The following is a 26636-nucleotide window of genomic DNA, read 5'->3' as shown; positions in this document are numbered from 1 at the left end:
TTTTTACTTAAAATTGTGACATTTTTCAAAAAACACACTGAAAAATTATATCTAATTTCCTCAGCATTGGATCGACCAAAATTTTAAATCAAAGTGTCATTAGAATCGTAATCTTATATTCTTTGAGTACCACTCACGAAATTTTGGCGGAAAAAATCTGAAAACTATTCAAAATCAATGAAACAGTCATTCAAGTCATCGTGCAAAAGTTTGGGTTCACCCCTCAGTATGGTGTATCGTGCAAAAGTTTGGGTTCAGTTCAACTTAGACTGCCTCGTTGTGTTTCAGTAGATAACCTTGACGATGCAAAAGCTAGTGCTACTAGTATCCTTTCTAATCTTGTGAGCATATTCAAATATCAAGGCTCATAATTTGGGTATTTCTTAGACGTGTCATTCAATTAGTGCAATAGTGGATGCTAGCTTTTTGAAAAATCAGCATAAAATTCCAAACCGGCGTTATTTATAGAGAAAATTGGCACAATCTCCACTATATTGCTCTAAATTAAGTATCTTTCATTTTTATAGCATTGTAGATAAACTTAATATTGTAGATAAACGAATATAAATAAATTTGGTACAAAACAGATTCATGAAAAATTTCCAAACTTTTGATGAAAACTCTAATTTATGAACTAGCAACTCGGCCTGGCTAGCAACAAAGTGCCCTGTTGCAATTTTACTCAACGATGTGAAAAAAGGCCCTTCCCAAAACGACCAATGAGAAGTGGTATTTTTTGACAGGCAATTGGTTTTGTTTTTGTACTTCGACCTGACACGTCTTGTCTTAGGACAAATTGTTTCGGTCCGTGTGGCGCGAGTGCGAAAAAAGATTCGCGTTTCTCAGTTAGTATGTATGCTTCAAATAAAACTGAATATTGTGGCTGCTCAATCAAGGATGAAGAATCAATTGGTGAGCTCGTTTCATGCTTTTTTTTTAATCTATAACATATATATGACCGCGTATTTAATCGTTAAAACGGTGGGACATAAATATGATTATTCAACAAACTATGAATGGTTCGTCACTGTAAGTGTCGGCATAAACTCTAATTTATTGTTTTTGTTTTATATTTTCAAATAAAATCGCTTGCCTTTTACCTTTATTAAAAAAAAAAAGCTTTGAATGGTTCGGTCTGTTTGTCTGTGCTAGAAGTATAGACTTGCAAAACATTCATTTTATTCAAAACACTTTGAATAGTTCACCACTGAAAGTGTCGGCATAAGAATATTATGTCATGGTCCAGCCAATCGATTTATTTTTTCAATTTGAGTAAAATATTGTTACACATGCTTTCGTCCTAACAGCAGTAGGAATATTGCTTTTAGCTATTTGTTCAACAAACTTTGAATGGTTCGTCACTTCAAGTAACGACATTATTTACTCCTATTTGGAAATTTTCCATGTCAATTGAAAATATTATATTCCTCAGCATGTTTATATCTCACAAATAATCGTTTCTCATGGTCTAATCGCTTATCAAAGTGAATTCTGTGACCCAATGATCCTCCCCATTAACAATCATCCCTCCCAGTAGCCTTTGTGGAGATGCGGAGGAAAACACGGTCTCCAAATAGCAAAGGTTACACACTAACATTCCTTCCCTTAATCCCACCTGACTGCAAGGACGTGGCCGGCGCCGTTATTGACCATGTATAAATAGAGGCACTGAATTATGCACACTGAAGAAGATTATAGCCAATCCCAGCCGAACTTCTAGTTGATTTTTTGTGCATCTTCACTGACTTTGGTCAATCACGGAATAGCAACCATTGATATGTGTAGTCAGTCTAAACTAAGCTAAGCTAAGCTTCGACCTGACACGTCTTGTCTTAGATTAGAACGGTCTAAGAGAGCCGTCGTTATTGCAAAATTATGAATGCAACGCGCTTTGTGTATATATAAGGATGATGCACTGTTTGTCGTAGGACAAACCTTTTGTTGGATGTTGTAATATTTTGCGATTAACGTTAATCAGAACACATTCACGGCATTGATTTTCGCCCATACCGTGCCAAATAAACTTTCGGATCAAGAATTGCACACCAGGAGTCAAATCCCGGAGTAAAATCAGAAAAATCCTCCAAAAATTACGACTTCAGTTTGCGAACAGTTGATCGATAGCACACATTATTTGCGGAGCGTAGTTTGTTATGATAACTTGACTACAAGTTTGTATAAGTTAGATTAATAGTTGTTGCTATGATCGCAGGATAAAGAACAACCACGATGCATTATTTAAATTTGCCATAATCACTGTAGACACAACAACGTAGGCTATTCCCACGTGTAAACAACGGTTTTCAATTAAAACAAGTGTTGTCATTCCTATCGTCAAGCATGAGGCTTACAGGATAGTAAAAGAGAGCAAGCCTTGCTTTCTTTTGCACTCGATCGAGTTTGCGATAGGAATGACGTCACTGCCAAATGTTATTTTTCGGAGTATAATACCTTGCTTATTTTTACCGTGGTCATGATCACTAGATTTCCATCCGTTACCCAATCAATACATCTCCCTAGTTACCTAATTGTTTAGATCGATCAACAAGAGAAAATTGGAATCATTCCCAATCCAACTTTCTTCCTGTAAAGATCTTCTTCTTCTTCTTTCTGGCGTTACGTCCCCACTGGGACAAAGCCTGCTTCTCAGCTTAGTGTTCTTATGAGCACTTCCACAGTTATTAACTGAGAGCTTACTATGCCAATGACCTGGGAGGGAGAAACCAATACGAAATTTATGTACGTCAAGGTGAGCCGAGATTCTGCTGTCACGAACTGTCACTGTGAGCCCAGATCTAAAACAATGGACAAACATGATAACAGCGCGTAATTGATTAAAATTAATTTTTGCATTTTATCAAATTTGACAAAAAATCGATTGAAAAGCTATTCATGCTTATTCAAAAGTAATGTCACAATAGCACCTTTTATCCTGATTGAATATAAAGTGTTCAAATACGCATTATTTTACTTTTTCCAATAAAAACGAAAATTAAATGCACAGAAAACTTTGGCCCTTTTTCTATGTTTATCCAGAACGATCGAAGGAACACAACAAAAGAAAACAAACGATTTTCATCAAGTCTGCCTTGATTGTCGTTGGCAAGCTGGAGTTTTCTTGCAATTCAAAATAACTTTGTGTCATATTTCGTGTGTAATATCGGTGCCTCCCTCCCAGCCAATGACCATTTTTGCATGCGTATATCGTGTGGCAGGTACGAAGATACTCTATGCCCTGGGAAGTCGAGAAAATTTCCAACCCGAAAAGATCCTCGACCGGTGGGATTCGAACCCACGACCCTCAGCTGGTCTTGCTGAATAGCTGCGCGTTTACCGCTACGGCTATCTGGGCCCCCAGATCTAAAGATGTAAAGATCTAAATACCGTGATGAATCAAAATCCGGACGGTACCAATATCCGGACACTTTGATAATATTGATTAATTTATGCATATTTTGAATGTTTTTATGTTTGGAATTTTTTCATAGTCTATACTTTAAACATTGAAGATTATTATACTATCATTTTCAATCTAGTTAACATTGCCAAATAATTAATAAAAACAACAACACGATAATCGTTCCTGTCGGACGTCATTCCTTTGTGGTTCATGTTAATTGAAGATTAACGATCTTTGAACGCCCAACCCGAACCAAAGGTTGAAGAAAGAGTGTGTGAAATATATTTTTATAAAGTGTTCTGAACACAATTAAATTTAGAGACATACTTTAAATGTTCTATAACAGCTGTTTTGAATTATGAAGCAAATGTGTATTAAAAGGAGTATAAAGAGACTGTCCGAGATTATGGGTCAGTGTCTTCAAACCCGGACATCGAGCGGAAGACCCACTTTTTACTAGTGTAAATGATGTTTTTAATATATAAAACAAGAAAAGGCTTGAAATATATACATATAAAGTGTTGTGAGTAATAAGAAAATAGTGTAATGTAAGATTAATTGTGTAGGGGAAGACGGGGTAAGAGCGCCCGCCGGGGTAAGACGGACCACCTTCAGTTTGGCATGAAAATCGCAATTTTCTTAAAAGTTCACCAAGCACTTTCCATAAACACAAGATTTTTGACATTCCGGAACATTTAGTGTGATATTTACATCAAATTTTTCATAACAAATGACAAAAACAAAGTTTCTGCTCGTCGATATTGAATTTGATCTTAATTTAACAGATGCTCACATAAGGTTTTCGGAAGGGATTTTTTTTGGAAAAACATAACAAATTACGCGTCCATGCTTTAACAGAAATGTGAAATATGCTTCGGTGAAGTGAAATATGAATTGTAAATATTAAGCTTTGAAATAAGGCCATAGTTGTAAAAATTGAGCAAGCTGGGTAAAACCGACCACTGTTGACGAGGTAAGACCGCCACCCTTAATTTATACCAAATAACTGTAAAAACCATTTAAAAAGTTGTAACTACGTTGTACATTACTCTTCAAGTAATATGAAATCAATTATGTGAAAAATACAAGCCAAAATCCGCTTATTTTTCCAAAATATGGGTGTTTCAAGGTAAGTATATATAGTATAAGTATATATTTAAGTTTTTTGAAATAATGAACCCTAAAAATGATTCAATATCGACGTTAATCAATGTCGAATTAAAACATTATACTTTTTAGAATCACAGGGAACTGATATATTTTTTCGCAAAATTGTGTGCGTAAACCGTGGTGGTCGCTCTTACCCCGTGGGTGGGCGGTTTTACCCCGTCGCTAAAAATAATCGTGATAAGACATCACTTTTTTAAAGCTTCAAGAAATAAATATTTTTTAGAAATACAACACCTGTCATATTTTTTGATCATGCCTAAGGCTTCAAAAAACGACATGCTGCGTATAAAATGGATTTATTTATTCTTGATTTTGACATATGAATTAAACTGCTTAGGCGGGCGGTCTTACCCCGTCTTCCCCTATATCTGAGATTCCAGCCACACGTTAACGAGTTCAAGCCACGCGCGCTTCAGTTCAGGTAATTAAATCAGTTACGTGTTGTTATTTGTAACAGTATAGGGAAAAACGTACGTCGAATTGATTAAAAGATAGTATTTCGACGAGTTCGTATGATTTTTTTTTCAAAAGATGTGCAAAAATATCATATAAAAACACAGGTGTCCGGATTTTGATACAAAAATGTCCGGATTTAAAAACATCATTTGTTCAGGTGTCCGGATTTAAGGACAAGACACGCTCCAATATTTCGGTGATATTTACTTGTAAAAATCATGAATAATATCGCAAATTTGGTCACTTTCATGAAGATTTGAAGTGTAATAATATGTTGAATATCAACACTTCAAAAATATTTTAACCAAACATACCTAAATCTAATTTTGAGCATTTCTGTCGACTTAAGCCTCCGGGTATTGATGCAGCACGGTATAAGAAGTTCCTCGTTTGACCACTACCTTTCAATAAATACTTCAAGAAAAACACTTCCTTACATTTGACAAGTTCTAGACAAGACCAGTGAAAAATGTCAATAGATCGTTGACGTCTTAAAAGCTATTTAGGGGAAATGGACAGATACAAATTATATCCATAACGAAAAACAGATACTTAATAGACTAAACAAATCAATAAATAAATAACATTTATTATTCGTTCTCATTTTCTATATAAAAAGTATCGCATGATATAATGCTTATCGCATTTTTTATGAATCATATTGTAAAATTTGCAACTAGACAAATAGGGAGTAAGTAAGCTTCCCAGGTTGTATGCTGGTTTATGTGCTTAATTTACTGCAAGCACTACTTTTTTGGCGTAAACAATATGAATCAACGAAGTTTGTAAAAGTTTCGGTTCCCAAATGCTTATTTTTGATTATTTAAGAAAGTGTTGTATCTGGCCAGATGACAAAAACGACGAATTTTGTATGGAGGTTGCAAAATATGTTCGAAAATTCAATCAAATCGATATTAAATCCGGTATTTTTATACAAAAGTTTATATCTAATTAGTGAATTAAATTACAAAGAAAACATAAGGTACACCGGGCAAGTTGAAACAGGTAAGATTAAATAGAAAGAGGTTTCATTGTGATTTTTTATAATGATCAGATATTCAATAACAAAAATATAAAGTTGCCAATTGATGCCAACTTTTAGGAAAGAAACAACTGCTAACTTTTATTGGCATCATGTTAAAAACTTTGCATTTCACCTTGTCCCACCCGTTTTAACTTTCCCTGGTGTACCTTAGTTTAAATTTCATTTAAACGTCGTTTTTTAAATAATGCAGCTTTTATGTGATGTCTGTTTCTCTTAAATCTGATAAGTTTTGCAATTTTTTTCTTTGGGATGCTGTTATCAAGATCATTGAACAAAATTATTGCGAATACTATCCACTATCAGAAATAAAAATGGTCTAAAAAACAGGGCTGAGGATAACTGTTTTAAATTAACAATTGAAAATTGTGTACAATAAGTATGGCGAATTTTAATGAAATATTTAAAGCAATAATAGAACAAAGTTCTTAGAGGGATTTTTTAAGCAATCTTAGAGATTTATTTTAAAATTTATTGGTAGTATTTGTGTTAGAAAGCCGAAGCAATTCAAGGGAAAGTCTAATGAATGATGACACTTTTTGTAAACTGTTATTATTTTAGTCTTATGTTTATGCTGTAATAGATATATATGTATATTAGGGTACGACTTAACTTTAAAAAGTTCTCAAAACCAAAAATTCGTGTGCTCTTCTGAACTAAAATCACATAAACAGAGAAAACTCAAAATTTGAACCAAAATATTAAGGCGACTTGAAAGTGTATCATCATGTTATAGAATATGATCTTAAGTGAAGTCTACATAATTTTGTAATTTTTTTACCAAATCTAAAATCATGAAAAGTTTGTAGAAATTCACATTTCTCTCTTGATGAACAGTAGTTTTCTCCAATTTTATCCTCTTTTACTAAAAATAATCTTTGTTTAATCATAATTTCATCGATACTCAACTGATTTCAAATCTTTTCCCGTGCTTTTGAAGCCAATTTAGTTGTTTTTAAAATGTGAACAAAACATTCGATTAAAAAATGTTTTGACTTTATTATTTAACAAAAAAAAACTTTTGAATTCGCTTCAAAAATGTAAACAACAACAATGTCAATGTTTTGATGCCAAAAGCTTAAAAAAATAATTAGAAAACAATAAAGTTATGGAGATTTTACTAAAAGGTCTTATTTTATAACTTGAAAATTCATCTTCAAGTCGCTTGCGCCTCTTCTAAATTGTAGTATTTTTAGCTCCATCTTTTAAATTTCTCTTTTGATGTAATTTAAATTCAGAAGACCACACTTTTTTTTTTTGGTTTCGTAAATGTTTGAAAAATAAGCAACACCCAAATGTATATTTACCTCAATATGTGCAGAAATACACACACCTAAGTAGTAGTTTGTGTTGTGAATTATGCATCGTAACTTAATGTGTATAAATTATTTAATGCTTGATGGATTAAATTGACTGTTAATAGAATTCTATTAGAAATTTAAAAAAAATTGTGTGCTCCAAAATATGAAACATGGCTTCAAATTGTTACTTGTTTATTGAAAAGATTCTTCTTTAAAAAAGATAGATGTGTAACAAACCTTTTTCTTTATTTTCTATTAGATCATTTTCCAAGAAAGTAAAAACACAGCTGGTTGAAGGAGTGCCATCCTATTTTCGCCGAAATCAAGGGGGGCCACAACAAAGAGCCCCCATTAATTCACCATCCAGTAGTAATATGGAGTTTTTAAGAGGCGTCTATGCGTTTATGCAAGTGAGCAGATCATCGGTAAGTATTAGTCGTATTATGTATGAATATTTGTGAATCAAGCTTTTTTTTATTTTTGATAAACCAAAAGATTGGAAGAGAACCCACAAATCATGGAACTAATCTTAAAAGGTTAAACAATTTGAGTATGACATTGTAATTGTACAGAACAACAAGCCTCTCTTCACTAACAAAACTGCTCCCTTAAGTTTAAACTTTCAGAATAGATTAGCCAAAGGTAAAATGAAAAGTACGATGAACGGTGTCTTGAGTAAAGTTGTTAATAATAATATATTCTAAAAGTTTCAAAGTAAATGACAACAAATCACCTCAACACATACATATAAACTCTACACAACAAATAATATCGGTTAATCTCGAAAACCATGTTTGTTTTATGGAAAATTGCGTAATAGTAGTTTACGGAACAAGTTGCAGAATGATGATTTTTACAGCACGAGTCGTAAATTTATCCTACGAGGCTTGCCGAGTAGGATAATTACGAAGAGTGCTGTACAAATCGAGTTCTGCAACGAGTTACGTACAACATTTTTTTGCAATTTCGTAGAAGACCACTTGAGGGTATCAGAAATTATATCGGAATGCATTCAGCATCATTATACAATTTCTGAAAAATTCATTACGCAACTTAAAACAGATGCGTAATGAGAAAGTAAGATAATAACGACGAGTGCTGTAAAAATCGAGTTCTGCAACGAATTACGGTTGCAGAACTCGATTTTTACAGCACTCATCGTTATTATCTTACTCGGCAAGCTTCGTAGGATAAATTTACGACTCGTGGTGTAAAAATCATCATTCTGCAACTTGTTCCGTAAACTACTATTTGCTCATTTTCAAATCTGAACAATACTATAAAGCGAAATAATATACGAGCTGTAAAAATTTAGATGTCGTTTTCTGATTTAGAAGACCCAAATTGAATAAAGATTTTTTTATTTGTAAACTTATTTTAATAATAATAAAGGATAATATAACATCATTTTGAGAAATAATGATCAACCTGCCCCCGTTTACAGTTTTTTTAAGCGTGATCATTGAAATTCACAAAAGTTTGTACCCTGCTGAAATGATCCGTTTTTATTTAAGAGTCTAACAATTAGCTAAAGATCATTTTTTTCCAAATGTGCTCGTTCAGGTTTGCAGAAGAAAGATTCTGCATTTTATGTCACACAACCATATCATCAGTTTAAACATAATTTTAATTCAATATTTTTCATTTTAGGTAAATCATGTGAAAACAGATTCCTCGATATTTCGATTACACACCAACGCAACCGTTATTCTTTTGGTAACGTTCTCGATAGCAGTAACGACACGACAATACGTCGGAAATCCAATAGACTGCGTCCATACACGGTAAGTGAACTAGAATTAGTGAAGAATCAAATTTATATCTAAAAATGTAAATGATTTTCGATAGGGTCGTAACAATTTAAATCAATGCTTGGTTTTATTTAATAACATAATGGATCATATTTTTGCGACTTTGGATTTTCCGCACGAGTAACAACTGTTTATTAATTAAATTTCAATTTCAAAAACTTTGTCGAATTTTCAACCTTGACCTTTATTTTGTCGACAAAAACGCCACATGAGTTTTACTTGTGATCTGCGGGATGCAAACTAAAAATCAACAAGCTGCCAGGCCGCTGTCAAACTAAAATTTTCTTAACGTTCAATAATCCATCATTGAAATCATCGTCATCGTCGAAATTGCAAAAGCAGTTTTCCAATCAAAACTGAAATTTATTCGCTGAAATTATATTCACTGTGTTTCGGTTGTGGATCAGAATACAAACAGAGGCGAATATGTTCCATATTCTGTGCCATGTTTACAATCAAAAAGGTGTTTGATGATCCAATAGATGATAATTAAGTTGTTTAAGGGGAGGATGAATCGAAGCCAAACTTAAAATTTTCAAGAGCACAAATCTGGAGAACCGAAAACCCGTTTGAGCTGAAAACTAAATCGATTGGTCACACCCATAGTGACCAATCGATTAAATTTTCAGCTTGAACGGATGTTTGGTTCTCTTGAGGACTGCTGGAGGACAGTCAAAGCAGCCATCAACGACGCTGCCGAAAGCGTTGTCGGATATGTGGAATGGAGCTCAAGAAACGATTGGTTCGACGAGGAGTGCCAGGAGGTTTTAGAGGAGAAGAATGCAGCGCGGGCTGCAATGCTGCTGCATGGTACGCGGCAAAACGTGTAACGATACAGATGAAGCGGAAACAGCAAACCCGCCTATTCCGGGACAAAAAGCGCCGCCTGGAAGAGGTGGAATGCCAAGAGATGGAGTTGCTGTACCGCTCTCAAGAAACGCGGAAGTTCTGTCCCGCAAAGGCTTCGTGCCGCGAGCTGAGATGTGCCGGGATAAGGATGGGAGTATCTTGACGGACGGACGCGAGGTGATCGAAAGGTGGAAACAGCACTACGATGAACACCTGAATGGCGCAGAGAACACAGAAGGTTAGAACAGCGAAGGCGATGGCTACGTCAGCACAGCGGACAGCGGAAACCAACCAGCTTCCACGATGGGGGAAGTTAAGGATGTCATTCAACAGCTCAAGAACAACAAGGCCGCTGGCAAGGATGGTATCGGAGCCGAACTCATCAAGATGGGCCCCGACAGGTTGGCAGCTTCCCAAGTAACACAATTGATCATAAATGAGCCCAAATTACACCGTTTGTACATCATCGCTGTTTTACTTCGAATGTACAATACTGAATATCATACACCTTTATAACCGAAAAAGCGCAGAACGAATGGCTTTTAAAACATCTTTTTAGTTCAACTGGATGTTTTACAATACCTACTTCATACTTCTCATTGCATTCGAATTTGTTATACCAAAGTTATATCATACATCATTATAACCATTAAGTTATAATCAAGTTATCGAGATGTAATCTGGCATGCAAAAATACAAGCGCACAATGTGTATTGCTTGAAATGTTTTGACAGCTGGAAAAACAAAAACAAGAATGAAAAAGATTCGTTAATGAATTCAATTGCAAGTACCGTAATCAAAAAGCAATGTCTTGCTGCATAAAATTTGGCTGAGATTTTTTTTATTACGTTCAGAATTGGAAAATATAAAGTGAGCCTTGTGCATAAAGTGTATGTGTTTTTTATGTGCGGTTTCAGATTTCTGGTGAAACGGAGAGTTTTACTTGTTGATTATTCACGCGCCGCTCATAGATGTGCAATTGCTACTTATTTTTTCGTGAAATTTATACGGTTGTATCAACTTTTCGTCAGATTGAATAACAAAGAAATATGGTGGAATTGACCACCAGCGCACAGTACGGGTCAAAAAGTTTTGTAGTGGTTATTTGTTTATGAATCTATGATAATTTAATTGATTTGTATATTTTGAGGATGTGATACTAGAAACATTAAACAGTGACTGGGTCGAACTTATTCTTAACTTGCCCTACTTAAAATCGCTAATATTTAAATTAATTCATGTGTCATAATTGTTCTGAGCGGTGCTGTTACATGGTCTTGCTTTGATTGCAGCCATAGAAAAAAACAAGTATTGGAATGGAGTTTAAATGAAGTTATAAATAAGTTTCAAATACGTGTTTAGAACAACAGAAATAAAAAATAAGCATGGTATTTTACTCATTGAAAATGTGAGCATCGTCATTGAGACAAAATAATCCTTCTTATCGGAAAAAATCACAGCATTTCGTGCACTATTAAAATATAAATACCTGCATCAATCTTCGAAGAGAAACTGAGATGCTAAATTTGTTTTTCGATTGACAGAAAAAAGCATTATTATAACATCATAATCACAACAATCAAAACAGAGATGTATGCAATGTGTTTTCGGATGCAGCTTTATAACAAAGTTGCCTCAGCTGAATTTTGGTCATGGGTAGTGTTTTAGCTAAGTTATACATACACTAATCGAACAGAAATATAACGTGAATATGATTTCTGCGCTTTCCTAATAGATATGTTTCCCTAGAACATCATCAGAACGGTATTAGAGCAGAAGATGTATTGGATTTTATCTTTAACACCTGAATATAACATAATTTTAAAAGAACTGACGAGAAGATGTTTTCGGTGTTACTTGGGTTGTCTGCATCGGCTGATAGTCAGAATCTGGGAAACGGAACAGCTACCGGAGGAGTGGAAGCAAGGCGTTATATGCCCTATCTACAAAAAGGGCGACAAACTGGAGTGTGAAAATTATCGTGCAATCACCATCCTAAACGCCGCCTACAAAGTGCTATCTCAGATTCTCTTCCGTCGTCTATCACCTATAGCAAACGAGTTCGTGGGAAGTTATCAAGCAGATTTCATCGACGGCCGCTCGACAACGGACCAGATCTTTTCCGTGTGGCAAATCCTCCAGAAATGCCGTGAGTACCAGGTCCCTACGCACCATTTGTTCATCGATTTCAAGGCGGCATACGATAGTATCGACCGCGTAGAGCTATGGAAAATCATGGACGAGAACAGCTTTCCCGGGAAGCTCACAAGATTGATCAGAGCAACGATGGACGGTGTGCAAAACTGCGTGAAGATCTCGGGCGAACACTACAGTGCGTTCGAGTCTCGGCGGGGACTACGACAGGGCGACGGACTTTCGTGCCTGTTGTTCAATATTGCGCTTGAAGGTGTTATGCGGAGAGCCGGACGATTTTCACGAGATCCGGACAATTTGTTTGCTTTGCGGACGACATGGATATTATTGGGAGAAAATTTGAAACGGTGGTAGATTTGTTCACCCGCCTGAAACGCGAAGCAACAAGAGTCGGGCTAATGGTGAATGCGTCGAAAACAAAGTACATGCTGGTTGGCGGAACTGAGCGCGACAGGGCCCGCCTAGGAAGCAGTGTTACGATAGACGGGGATACCTTCGAGGTGGTGGACGAGTTCGTCTACCTCGGATCCTTGTTGACGGCTGACAACAACGTTAGTCGGGAAATACGAAGGCGCATCATCAGCGGAAGTCGTGCCTACTATGGGCTCCAAAAGAAACTGCGGTCAAGAAAGATTCACCCCCGCACCAAATGCACGATGTACAAAACGCTCATAAGACCAGTAGTCCTCTATGGGCATGAGGCGTGGACTATGCTCGAGGAGGACTTGCAAGCTCTTGGGGTTTTCGAACGCCGAGTGCTAAGGACGATCTTCGGCGGCGTGCAGGAGAACGGCGTGTGGCGGCGAAGGATGAACCACGAGCTCGCTCAACTCTACGGCGAACCCAGTATCGTGAAGGTAGCTAAAGCTGGAATGATACGCTGGGCAGGGCATGTTGCAAGAATGCCGGACAACAACCCTGTAAAGATGGTGTTCGCCACGAATCCGGTCGGAACAAGAAGGCGTGGGGCGCAGCGAGCTAGGTGGATTGACCAGGTACACCAGGACCTGGAGAGCGTGGGGCACAGCCGAGGATGGAGAGAAGCGGCCATGAACCGAGTGAATTGGCGTAATACTGTTGGCGAGGCTTTATCAAGATAATTGATGTAAAGCCAAATAAGTAAGTAAGTAAGGATGTTTGGTTCTCCAGATTTGTGCTTTTAAAAATTTGAGGCTTGACTTCGATTCATCTTCACCTTAAGGTTTCATTGCCAGAAAATATGAAGGTTATTACCAATTTTATGCAAAACATACATAACCCGAATGGCTCCATAACGTAGTCTGTGAGAGTTGCTGTTCTTCAACGCTCTCTCGTCACGTACCAAACGAGATTGTGAATATTAACATTCATAGGGCTATCCGATTACGATATGCCACAAACTGTTATGGTTCACGAACTGTTACACTCTCTGGATATGGTTTCGGAATCCATTCGGATCAAAATCCAAGCACTGATCTACATTGATTAGCTGACTAACGTACTACCTTTATGAACAACCTTAAAATAATGCTGATTGTTTTGAAGTGTAAACCGTTCGAAGGAGAGCACGAAAAGGATATTTGGAAAAGTTTTCCTATATTAAAATAACATTTTGGAGCATCGCTGATATGGCTAATATGCGGTTGAAGATGATATTTTTTAAAGTTAAGGCTGGAGTAGATCTGTTGGAAATCTTCAACGGAACGTTCTTTGATCAGAAAATACCTGAAGAATACCATCGGTTGTATAGACTATGATGAATGTCAAACAAAGATTTACTAAACTATTTGTTGCTCAACAAACAAAGGAAATAACCTATAATTTCATGGTAATACAAATGCACGATTTGAGCCACACTGTCGAAGTTTTTCATGAGTAAAATACTGTCGAAGCGAATACCATTTCTGGCAACTAGGGATTTGAAAAATATTGTTAATACAGAATCAAACGAGAAGCTTCAAAAAATACGACATGCTTTTATTTCCGAACAGTGTATGCAAATATTATGAGATTGGAGTCCACGTTCAAGTATCTCAGATTATAAAGCCTTCTGTTATATAATGATTGTAAATTAAACTTCCAAGAAAGCTACGAAGTAAAAGTTTACAGTATATCGGTCTTCGATAAAATCGTAAGGACTATCCTAATGTCTCAAACTAGTTTTTAAAGACAAATTATATTTTTTTTTTCCTTCAACTTTATTTGGTCGGCCGCTTTGTCCACTTGGGCACCACTGGGCCAATTTCCTATAACTAGATACATTTGTTTTGTTCTCTAGCCTAAATCTATTTATAGTGCATGGTTCCTCATTCGTCATCTCACACAAAGATGCGAAGAGCGTTATGCGCTTACCACCATGAGTCGTTGTTCATATCCATATTCAGAATCCATTGTTCATTGCGTTGGTCCGGTTTGCCGATTGTGCTGTGTTGAGGCTGCTGCCTGCGAAGAGGGTCTGTTTGCCGCAGTTGCTCTCTGATGAAGCCAGAGGATGGACGTCCCTCCATCGTCCTCCGTGACGCATCTTCGAGGGACAGGGCTGTGTTTTTGTTGGGGGGGCTGGGAATCAAAAGACAAATTATAGTCACAGTGCTCATTTACAGTGTTGAAGGCCCTTAAACAGGAACTAAATTGACTGTTGAACCCGTAGTTTGTACTGTGTTCAAGAATAGTATTAAATTCATGATGTCTTAGCGGCGCGCGATTGAAATCTTCTGCAATGATTCAGTATAGTCTAGCACAAGATGTTGGGTATGGTCATCTGTTTTGCATTTTTTTTTTCTTTCTTTCCGAGAGTAGCTCTAGATTTATAAGGCAACTGCGTGCTTGGTATTCTGAAAAATTCACAGGATCATTTCACGGTAGATTTCTAAGCGAGTAAATTGTTTTTGAACCCGTTCTATGTGAATATCCTGTAAATCGCTAGTTTCTTTTGTTGTGTATCTTCAATCTTGCCGAGCAAACATAGAAAAGGGCCATAGTTTTATTTGCAGTAAATTTTCATTTTTATGGGAAAACAGCAAAAAGATGCGTGTTTCCATACTTAATATCCAACCAAAATAAAAAAGTGCTAACGTGGCATTGCTTTGGGATGTGCAGGAATTGATTTTCAACCGATTATCGTCAACTTTGATGAAATGTAATAATATAAGCCGGATCCTATTCTTGGCACTTTTGATTCACTTCGGCAGTGGGGTTTTATGAAAGCTACATAGCTCATGTTTAGCCACAATATGCATCGCCCTGATTCGCTTCTCATTGTAAAGTTTCAGACAATTCGGCTAGATAAATTAACGGAGTACGGTAATTTTTTACAATATTCGGTGAAAAATCACCGGAATCCGTAAAATTTCGACGAATTACGGTGGTTTATTTCACCGAACTATTCAGCTGTTGAGATTACCGAGCAAACATAGAAAAGGGCCATAGTTTTATTTGCAGTAAATTTTCATTTTTATGGGAAAACAGCAAAAAGATGCGTGTTTCCATACTTAATATCCAACCAAAATAAAAAAGTGCTAACGTGGCATTGCTTTGGGATGTGCAGGAATTGATTTTCAACCGATTATCGTCAACTTTGATGAAATGTAATAATATAAGCCGGATCCTATTCTTGGCACTTTTGATTCACTTCGGCAGTGGGGTTTTATGAAAGCTACATAGCTCATGTTTGGCCACAATATGCATCGCCCTGATTCGCTTCTCATTGTAAAGTTTCAGACAATTCGGCTAGATAAATTAACGGAGTACGGTAATTTTTTACAATATTCGGTGAAAAATCACCGGAATCCGTAAAATTTCGACGAATTACGGTGGTTTATTTCACCAAACTATTCAGCTGTTGAGATTACGGTGAAATTCACCGATTTCCGGTAAAATGAGCTTAGTGTGTTGTGCGTATTAATGAGATATTCTCAATTAAATCCAATATTGATCCATATCTGTGTGCTATCCATAGCTGTGGGGTAACTGCACTAGAAGTGATACCTATTCTAAACTCGACTGCTATGTCTCTATTCGTCTCTGACAGGAGGGCAAATTTTGACATTGGATTGTTTAAAATAGGTGTCATAGAGGGAAAAATAATAACTGACTTTGATCGACAGAGGAACAAAGTAATATCTAGATTTTCAATCATAAGTACAAACCAGTGGAAAAGTTCAGTAAAAAAAGAATTGAAAAATTAACCATTATTCAGTTTTTGAGAATAGAAAAATATCAAAATTTGTTATTTTGTTGACCTAGATAGGGACCGTTATTAAATATTGGTACTCTTTAGGGGTTAGGAGCGACGATCCACCGATATTGTGACTGACCATATTTTTATTTATTAATCATGTATTTTAACAAAAAAAAAAAGTGAAATGGGGAAAAATCCTTTTGAGTGTTTTTATTTCGAAATCTTTCTCAAAGGGGCACTAAATCTCTACATCTTTTCATATGACGTTACAAAACCAAACTTAAAACTAAAGGCCCATACAGCAAAAATGTACCATAGCAGAGCCACAAACTGCAACAGGAATACATTGTTATAAGGAGAAAGTTTAACCATTTTGTACCCAGTATATCCCGAAAAGATACTGGATTTGAATTGAATAATTTATTGTACAGTTAAAAAAAATATCCCTCGGTGAAATGATTCTCGAGCTTTGAAGTACAATACGATAATGTCTTCCTAAGATTCCCCACATTCACATACATTAGAATCAACAATATTGCTACGATATAAATTATTGTTGCAAATATTATTGTTTGAAATAAATCGCGAAAATGAACAAATAAAGTTTCTGGTCCTGGTATATTTTTAACCCATGGAAAATGACTGATTTTCGGGAAAATTGCATAACACCATCTTCCTTTATTACTGGAATTCCAACAAGTGTTCCAATTACCAAGGGAATATATTTTCAATTTATAATGTAATTAATATATTCAGCAGGAAAAATATCCCGGTCGTATATTATACTCCGAACAAACACAAAAATTAGCGCAGGAATCATATATGTTACAATGAGAAGGGATCCACACAAATTTAAGGGTAAGTCCCTGACAATGTAAATTAAGCAATGATTCTTTCATCATAAAACATGATGAGTTTTGAAATTGAAAGAATTTGTACTCAAATCGCAAAGACAACTCAAGCTATCAAAACATATGATTCTATACCATTACCCGGAATACGATTACCCGGAAGACCACTTACCGGAATGTACTATTGCCCGTAAAGACCATTTACCGGAATGCACCATTACCTGGAAAACCAAATCTTCCATTATAAACTACCATTATTAGTATCATTTTTATTCTCTCACATTAATGCTTAGCACAAATATCACGCTATTCATGGACATTTTCGACTCTCACGGTTTAACACTTCTGCAAAAGACAAAGCCTGCTTCTCAACTGTTCTAGGAGTTTATTTGTTTTTAATTATGAAACGTGGTTTTACGGCTAACCAGCCGAGTGGAAGTTTAACAACTACCGAAAAGCTAAACATTACATATAATTTGCAATTGGATTAGATGGACAAATTGATGTGAAGATTTGCGAAAAAGTTACACGTCTTCTCAGTGAGAATCGAACTCACGACTCCCCGATCTCTAGTTGGGGCGCGTTAACCACTACGCCATGAGAGGACTCATGAACGCAGAAGTTAACCTGAATTCGATTTCAGCTCAATAATCACGTGGTTCTTTTTCGCAAAGTGCACCACTTTCGGAAGAATTAGATGCCCATCCAAACACAACGCTTCTATATATATCCAATGCCTAACCCGAGAGCGCATTGTTTTTAGGTATAGGAATAGCACACTACACTAGCCAGCAACTGCGCTGGCTGAGGTATCTATTGTGTGGGCTTCCAATGGGTCGCGACGTTCTCAAACGACCGGTTACGGAACATGAGTCCGTTGCTCGATAAATATTTGTTTTTAATTATGAAACGTGGTTTTACGGCTAACCAGCCGAGTGGAAGTTTAACAACTACCGAAAAGCTAAACATTACATATAATTTGCAATTGGATTAGATGGACAAATTGATGTGAAGATTTGCGAAAAAGTTACACGTCTTCTCAGTGAGAATCGAACTCACGACTCCCCGATCTCTAGTTGGGGCGCGTTAACCACTACGCCATGAGAGGACTCATGAACGCAGAAGTTAACCTGAATTCGATTTCAGCTCAATAATCACGTGGTTCTTTTTCGCAAAGTGCACCTCTTTCGGAAGAATTAGATGCCCATCCAAACACAACGCTTCTATATATATCCAATGCCTAGCCCGAGAGCGCATTGTTTTTAGGTATAGGAATAGCACACTACACTAGCCAGCAACTGCGCTGGCTGAGGTATCTATTGTGTGGGCTTCCAATGGGTCGCGACGTTCTCAAACGACCGGTTACGGAACATGAGTCCGTTGCTCGATAAATATTTGTTTTTAATTATGAAACGTGGTTTTACGGCTAACCAGCCGAGTGGAAGTTTAACAATTACCGAAAAGCTAAACATTACATATAATTTGCAATTGGATTAGATGGACAAATTGATGTGAAGATTTGCGAAAAAGTTACACGTCTTCTCAGTGAGAATCGAACTCACGACTCCCCGATCTCTAGTTGGGGCGCGTTAACCACTACGCCATGAGAGGACTCATGAACGCAGAAGTTAACCTGAATTCGATTTCAGCTCAATAATCACGTGGTTCTTTTTCGCAAAGTGCACCTCTTTCGGAAGAATTAGATGCCCATCCAAACACAACGCTTCTATATATATCCAATGCCTAGCCCGAGAGCGCATTGTTTTTAGGTATAGGAATAGCACACTACACTAGCCAGCAACTGCGCTGGCTGAGGTATCTATTGTGTGGGCTTCCAATGGGTCGCGACGTTCTCAAACGACCGGTTACGGAACATGAGTCCGTTGCTCGATAAATATTTGTTTTTAATTATGAAACGTGGTTTTACGGCTAACCAGCCGAGTGGAAGTTTAACAACTACCGAAAAGCTAAACATTACATATAATTTGCAATTGGATTAGATGGACAAATTGATGTGAAGATTTGCGAAAAAGTTACACGTCTTCTCAGTGAGAATCGAACTCACGACTCCCCGATCTCTAGTTGGGGCGCGTTAACCACTACGCCATGAGAGGACTCATGAACGCAGAAGTTAACCTGAATTCGATTTCAGCTCAATAATCACGTGGTTCTTTTTCGCAAAGTGCACCTCTTTCGGAAGAATTAGATGCCCATCCAAACACAACGCTTCTATATATATCCAATGCCTAGCCCGAGAGCGCATTGTTTTTAGGTATAGGAATAGCACACTACACTAGCCAGCAACTGCGCTGGCTGAGGTATCTATTGTGTGGGCTTCCAATGGGTCGCGACGTTCTCAAACGACCGGTTACGGAACATGAGTCCGTTGCTCGATAAATATTTGTTTTTAATTATGAAACGTGGTTTTACGGCTAACCAGCCGAGTGGAAGTTTAACAACTACCGAAAAGCTAAACATTACATATAATTTGCAATTGGATTAGATGGACAAATTGATGTGAAGATTTGCGAAAAAGTTACACGTCTTCTCAGTGAGAATCGAACTCACGACTCCCCGATCTCTAGTTGGGGCGCGTTAACCACTACGCCATGAGAGGACTCATGAACGCAGAAGTTAACCTGAATTCGATTTCAGCTCAATAATCACGTGGTTCTTTTTCGCAAAGTGCACCTCTTTCGGAAGAATTAGATGCCCATCCAAACACAACGCTTCTATATATATCCAATGCCTAGCCCGAGAGCGCATTGTTTTTAGGTATAGGAATAGCACACTACACTAGCCAGCAACTGCGCTGGCTGAGGTATCTATTGTGTGGGCTTCCAATGGGTCGCGACGTTCTCAAACGACCGGTTACGGAACATGAGTCCGTTGCTCGATAAATATTTGTTTTTAATTATGAAACGTGGTTTTACGGCTAACCAGCCGAGTGGAAGTTTAACAACTACCGAAAAGCTAAACATTACATATAATTTGCAATTGGATTAGATGGACAAATTGATGTGAAGATTTGCGAAAAAGTTACACGTCTTCTCAGTGAGAATCGAACTCACGACTCCCCGATCTCTAGTTGGGGCGCGTTAACCACTACGCCATGAGAGGACTCATGAACGCAGAAGTTAACCTGAATTCGATTTCAGCTCAATAATCACGTGGTTCTTTTTCGCAAAGTGCACCTCTTTCGGAAGAATTAGATGCCCATCCAAACACAACGCTTCTATATATATCCAATGCCTAGCCCGAGAGCGCATTGTTGCACTTTGCGAAAAAGAACCACGTGATTATTGAGCTGAAATCGAATTCAGGTTAACTTCTGCGTTCATGAGTCCTCTCATGGCGTAGTGGTTAACGCGCCCCAACTAGAGATCGGGGAGTCGTGAGTTCGATTCTCACTGAGAAGACGTGTAACTTTTTCGCAAATCTTCACATCAATTTGTCCATCTAATCCAATTGCAAATTATATGTAATGTTTAGCTTTTCGGTAGTTGTTAAACTTCCACTCGGCTGGTTAGCCGTAAAACCACGTTTCATAATTAAAAACAAATATTTATCGAGCAACGGACTCATGTTCCGTAACCGGTCGTTTGAGAACGTCGCGACCCATTGGAAGCCCACACAATAGATACCTCAGCCAGCGCAGTTGCTGGCTAGTGTAGTGTGCTATTCCTATACCTAAAAACAATGCGCTCTCGGGCTAGGCATTGGATATATATAGAAGCGTTGTGTTTGGATGGGCATCTAATTCTTCCGAAAGAGGTGCACTTTGCGAAAAAGAACCACGTGATTATTGAGCTGAAATCGAATTCAGGTTAACTTCTGCGTTCATGAGTCCTCTCATGGCGTAGTGGTTAACGCGCCCCAACTAGAGATCGGGGAGTCGTGAGTTCGATTCTCACTGAGAAGACGTGTAACTTTTTCGCAAATCTTCACATCAATTTGTCCATCTAATCCAATTGCAAATTATATGTAATGTTTAGCTTTTCGGTAGTTGTTAAACTTCCACTCGGCTGGTTAGCCGTAAAACCACGTTTCATAATTAAAAACAAATATTTATCGAGCAACGGACTCATGTTCCGTAACCGGTCGTTTGAGAACGTCGCGACCCATTGGAAGCCCACACAATAGATACCTCAGCCAGCGCAGTTGCTGGCTAGTGTAGTGTGCTATTCCTATACCTAAAAACAATGCGCTCTCGGGCTAGGCATTGGATATATATAGAAGCGTTGTGTTTGGATGGGCATCTAATTCTTCCGAAAGAGGTGCACTTTGCGAAAAAGAACCACGTGATTATTGAGCTGAAATCGAATTCAGGTTAACTTCTGCGTTCATGAGTCCTCTCATGGCGTAGTGGTTAACGCGCCCCAACTAGAGATCGGGGAGTCGTGAGTTCGATTCTCACTGAGAAGACGTGTAACTTTTTCGCAAATCTTCACATCAATTTGTCCATCTAATCCAATTGCAAATTATATGTAATGTTTAGCTTTTCGGTAGTTGTTAAACTTCCACTCGGCTGGTTAGCCGTAAAACCACGTTTCATAATTAAAAACAAATATTTATCGAGCAACGGACTCATGTTCCGTAACCGGTCGTTTGAGAACGTCGCGACCCATTGGAAGCCCACACAATAGATACCTCAGCCAGCGCAGTTGCTGGCTAGTGTAGTGTGCTATTCCTATACCTAAAAACAATGCGCTCTCGGGCTAGGCATTGGATATATATAGAAGCGTTGTGTTTGGATGGGCATCTAATTCTTCCGAAAGAGGTGCACTTTGCGAAAAAGAACCACGTGATTATTGAGCTGAAATCGAATTCAGGTTAACTTCTGCGTTCATGAGTCCTCTCATGGCGTAGTGGTTAACGCGCCCCAACTAGAGATCGGGGAGTCGTGAGTTCGATTCTCACTGAGAAGACGTGTAACTTTTTCGCAAATCTTCACATCAATTTGTCCATCTAATCCAATTGCAAATTATATGTAATGTTTAGCTTTTCGGTAGTTGTTAAACTTCCACTCGGCTGGTTAGCCGTAAAACCACGTTTCATAATTAAAAACAAATATTTATCGAGCAACGGACTCATGTTCCGTAACCGGTCGTTTGAGAACGTCGCGACCCATTGGAAGCCCACACAATAGATACCTCAGCCAGCGCAGTTGCTGGCTAGTGTAGTGTGCTATTCCTATACCTAAAAACAATGCGCTCTCGGGCTAGGCATTGGATATATATAGAAGCGTTGTGTTTGGATGGGCATCTAATTCTTCCGAAAGAGGTGCACTTTGCGAAAAAGAACCACGTGATTATTGAGCTGAAATCGAATTCAGGTTAACTTCTGCGTTCATGAGTCCTCTCATGGCGTAGTGGTTAACGCGCCCCAACTAGAGATCGGGGAGTCGTGAGTTCGATTCTCACTGAGAAGACGTGTAACTTTTTCGCAAATCTTCACATCAATTTGTCCATCTAATCCAATTGCAAATTATATGTAATGTTTAGCTTTTCGGTAGTTGTTAAACTTCCACTCGGCTGGTTAGCCGTAAAACCACGTTTCATAATTAAAAACAAATATTTATCGAGCAACGGACTCATGTTCCGTAACCGGTCGTTTGAGAACGTCGCGACCCATTGGAAGCCCACACAATAGATACCTCAGCCAGCGCAGTTGCTGGCTAGTGTAGTGTGCTATTCCTATACCTAAAAACAATGCGCTCTCGGGCTAGGCATTGGATATATATAGAAGCGTTGTGTTTGGATGGGCATCTAATTCTTCCGAAAGAGGTGCACTTTGCGAAAAAGAACCACGTGATTATTGAGCTGAAATCGAATTCAGGTTAACTTCTGCGTTCATGAGTCCTCTCATGGCGTAGTGGTTAACGCGCCCCAACTAGAGATCGGGGAGTCGTGAGTTCGATTCTCACTGAGAAGACGTGTAACTTTTTCGCAAATCTTCACATCAATTTGTCCATCTAATCCAATTGCAAATTATATGTAATGTTTAGCTTTTCGGTAGTTGTTAAACTTCCACTCGGCTGGTTAGCCGTAAAACCACGTTTCATAATTAAAAACAAATATTTATCGAGCAACGGACTCATGTTCCGTAACCGGTCGTTTGAGAACGTCGCGACCCATTGGAAGCCCACACAATAGATACCTCAGCCAGCGCAGTTGCTGGCTAGTGTAGTGTGCTATTCCTATACCTAAAAACAATGCGCTCTCGGGCTAGGCATTGGATATATATAGAAGCGTTGTGTTTGGATGGGCATCTAATTCTTCCGAAAGAGGTGCACTTTGCGAAAAAGAACCACGTGATTATTGAGCTGAAATCGAATTCAGGTTAACTTCTGCGTTCATGAGTCCTCTCATGGCGTAGTGGTTAACGCGCCCCAACTAGAGATCGGGGAGTCGTGAGTTCGATTCTCACTGAGAAGACGTGTAACTTTTTCGCAAATCTTCACATCAATTTGTCCATCTAATCCAATTGCAAATTATATGTAATGTTTAGCTTTTCGGTAGTTGTTAAACTTCCACTCGGCTGGTTAGCCGTAAAACCACGTTTCATAATTAAAAACAAATATTTATCGAGCAACGGACTCATGTTCCGTAACCGGTCGTTTGAGAACGTCGCGACCCATTGGAAGCCCACACAATAGATACCTCAGCCAGCGCAGTTGCTGGCTAGTGTAGTGTGCTATTCCTATACCTAAAAACAATGCGCTCTCGGGCTAGGCATTGGATATATATAGAAGCGTTGTGTTTGGATGGGCATCTAATTCTTCCGAAAGAGGTGCACTTTGCGAAAAAGAACCACGTGATTATTGAGCTGAAATCGAATTCAGGTTAACTTCTGCGTTCATGAGTCCTCTCATGGCGTAGTGGTTAACGCGCCCCAACTAGAGATCGGGGAGTCGTGAGTTCGATTCTCACTGAGAAGACGTGTAACTTTTTCGCAAATCTTCACATCAATTTGTCCATCTAATCCAATTGCAAATTATATGTAATGTTTAGCTTTTCGGTAGTTGTGTTCTAGGAGTATTTTTACAGTTATTAGCTGGGAGCCTATGCTGCCCATAACTGCATATTTGTAACATTCGACAAAAGTAGGCATTGAGTAAATGAAATACCAAATGTAAATTTCTTAGCAGTATGCTGCCGTGAATCGCAAGTCAGTCCCATCTGTAAAAAGTAGGCATTGAGAAAATGGGCTGTGAAGTTTTCAAACTCGTTTTCCACACGAATTTTCAAAAAATTCCGGAGGTCTGGAACTTGTTCCAATCTTAATGAAACTTTCACAACATGCTTTTCACGATGATATCTTTCCGAGAAAAATTTAAAGATGATCAAAACAAGTTATATTTTATGTTCCACAGTGCGAAAGTCTGTAGTGGGACTGACATGCGGTTACTTTTCATTATGGGACAATTTGACTTGCTGTTTTTTTCCTAATTTTTCCGAACAAATCATATTATTTCATTAGTGCAACTGAAAGAGCATTGTAAGAGATGTTGAAAACTGAACTCAACTCAATTTTGACGATAATGCAGATGGGACTGACTTGCGATTCACGGCAGTATGGGACTATACTAAATATTCTGAAAATTACCAAGAATTCAAAAGTGCCTATTTGAGGCTGAAATTTTGTACAACTCATATCGCCTACTGGGTGAATAGTCAGAAAATAATTCTGATAGAAAATTCATCGCTACTTCATTACGGGACTCATGTATAATCTCAATGTGACTGTTATGCGGTTACAATTACCAATGTGACAAAACAACTTGGTATTTTTTTTTTTCGGATATTCTAGAACAAACTCACAGATTTCAGTGAGTTGATCGAAATTATTTTTCATTTGATGACTCTCCCCGGTATTAACTCGAAATTGTCAAAAATGTCGAATGTGACAAATATGCAGTTATGGGCAGTATGTCAACTGACCATTTTTGTAATCGTTTATAGTTTGACAAGTATGTAAGTACTCTAACGCCGAAAAGTCGTCAAATTTACCAACCAAAAACTGTTTTGAACCAAGGCGCCAACCGCAGCTTGATCTTTCTGAATAGCTTCACTTTGCCGAAACGTAGGCCCTAAGCTATTAACAAATATTACGAAACCAAAATTTGATTCACAGTGAAATTTCTTTGTGATTAAAGTAGAAAAGAATCATTTGATAAAGATAGGAAAACTATGTCTTCAAATATAGAATATAAAATGAAACATTACAGGCAAGGATGGAGAAAATGAAAAGAATTTCTTTTACTATACATATTTGATGCCAAGATCAGTGTAAATCGCAAAAATCGTAAATAAGGTATTGTGCATTTGAGTAAATGGAACATTCCAGCATTTACAAATATTTGGAGCTATGATGGTTTTCTTTTTCTCTTAAGTTAAAACAGTTAAGAATTCAATTTTAATATTGTATTAAAATATAAAAACACTAATCTTGTGAGGAAAGCGACATACAACAGTGCTATTCTCATTTGAGCTTTATGATTTGAGGAAACCTAAAATGTCAAGTATAAGTTTAGTGCCTTGGTAATCGAGAGGAGAGACACAATTCGTTATTGTGACGTTCATCTTCGGACTCCGAGATATTGCAACGCAATAGATCTACTTTTCCCTTGAATTTGCTTGATTGTGATATTTTTCTCCGAATGTCATACCTCTGAATGTCTGTACCCCGAATTCAGTGCCAGGATGATAAACTAGAAAGAACATACCAAAGTGAATCATGGAAGTGCAAAACTAGCTCTGCACCCTATATGGTAGTTTTCGACTAACCATATATCGATAGAAAAAAGAAGGGTGAATATCAGATGACCCGAAATGGGTCATTCAAGGAAATGGGATATTCGGGGGATTTACATTCGGATGATTGACGTTTGCGGAAATCACATTCGGCAAATCGACACTCGGCGATAAGTAGCACAACCAATCTATTAAAAATTCTAACCGCTGCTTATTTATTAACATTTGGATACTTGGAGAACCGACGGTCGAATGTTAAAAGTAAAGTTACATAGTTGTAGCCATAATTAGCCACTTTAGCCTTGTAAGTCCAATCTCCTATATCTTCCTTATCATCCATACCATAACAATAGTGTTCTGTGGATTGTTCAGCTTTCTAGGTGGTGATTTAAAGGTGGCCCAAAGACAAAGTAGGTTTATATGGAAATTACTATGGAGAAAATTTTAGATATGTTCCGAACACGCTAGTACTGTAATGTAAGTACAAACTTATCATCCCATAGGGAAAACTCATTCTACTAACCGTAATAAAGAAATTTGCTGAAGAGAGCAGTTCAATCCAACGGATAGTATAGAAAAGATATTCATGAGTTTGTTTGCTATTATTTAGCTTCAAATGGGATTATAGCCCTACAAACATCTACAAAAACCTCAAACAATATAAGCTCAAAAGGGATTTATTTCTTC

At 37.7% G+C, this 26636-nt stretch overlaps 1 protein-coding gene across 11 annotated transcripts in view; it reads left to right on the top strand.

The window, feature by feature from the left end:
* LOC5579528 (innexin shaking-B) overlaps nucleotides 1–26636 on the top strand; it is a 277178-nt gene that overhangs the window by 156072 nt on the left and 94470 nt on the right. For all 11 annotated transcript variants that reach the window (XM_021853970.1, XM_021853971.1, XM_021853974.1 and 8 more), the window contains 2 exons: nucleotides 7629–7794; nucleotides 9020–9153. In XM_021853970.1, coding sequence (XP_021709662.1) covers nucleotides 7629–7794; nucleotides 9020–9153 — 300 coding nt within the window. The remainder of the gene's footprint in view (nucleotides 1–7628; nucleotides 7795–9019; nucleotides 9154–26636) is intronic.

The sequence above is a fragment of the Aedes aegypti genome, chromosome 3 (assembly GCF_002204515.2).
Source record: "Aedes aegypti strain LVP_AGWG chromosome 3, AaegL5.0 Primary Assembly, whole genome shotgun sequence".
NCBI classification, from domain to species: domain Eukaryota; kingdom Metazoa; phylum Arthropoda; class Insecta; order Diptera; family Culicidae; genus Aedes; species Aedes aegypti.
Note: the sequence above shows the minus strand (reverse complement) of the source record. Positions and strands in the feature narration are given on the sequence as shown.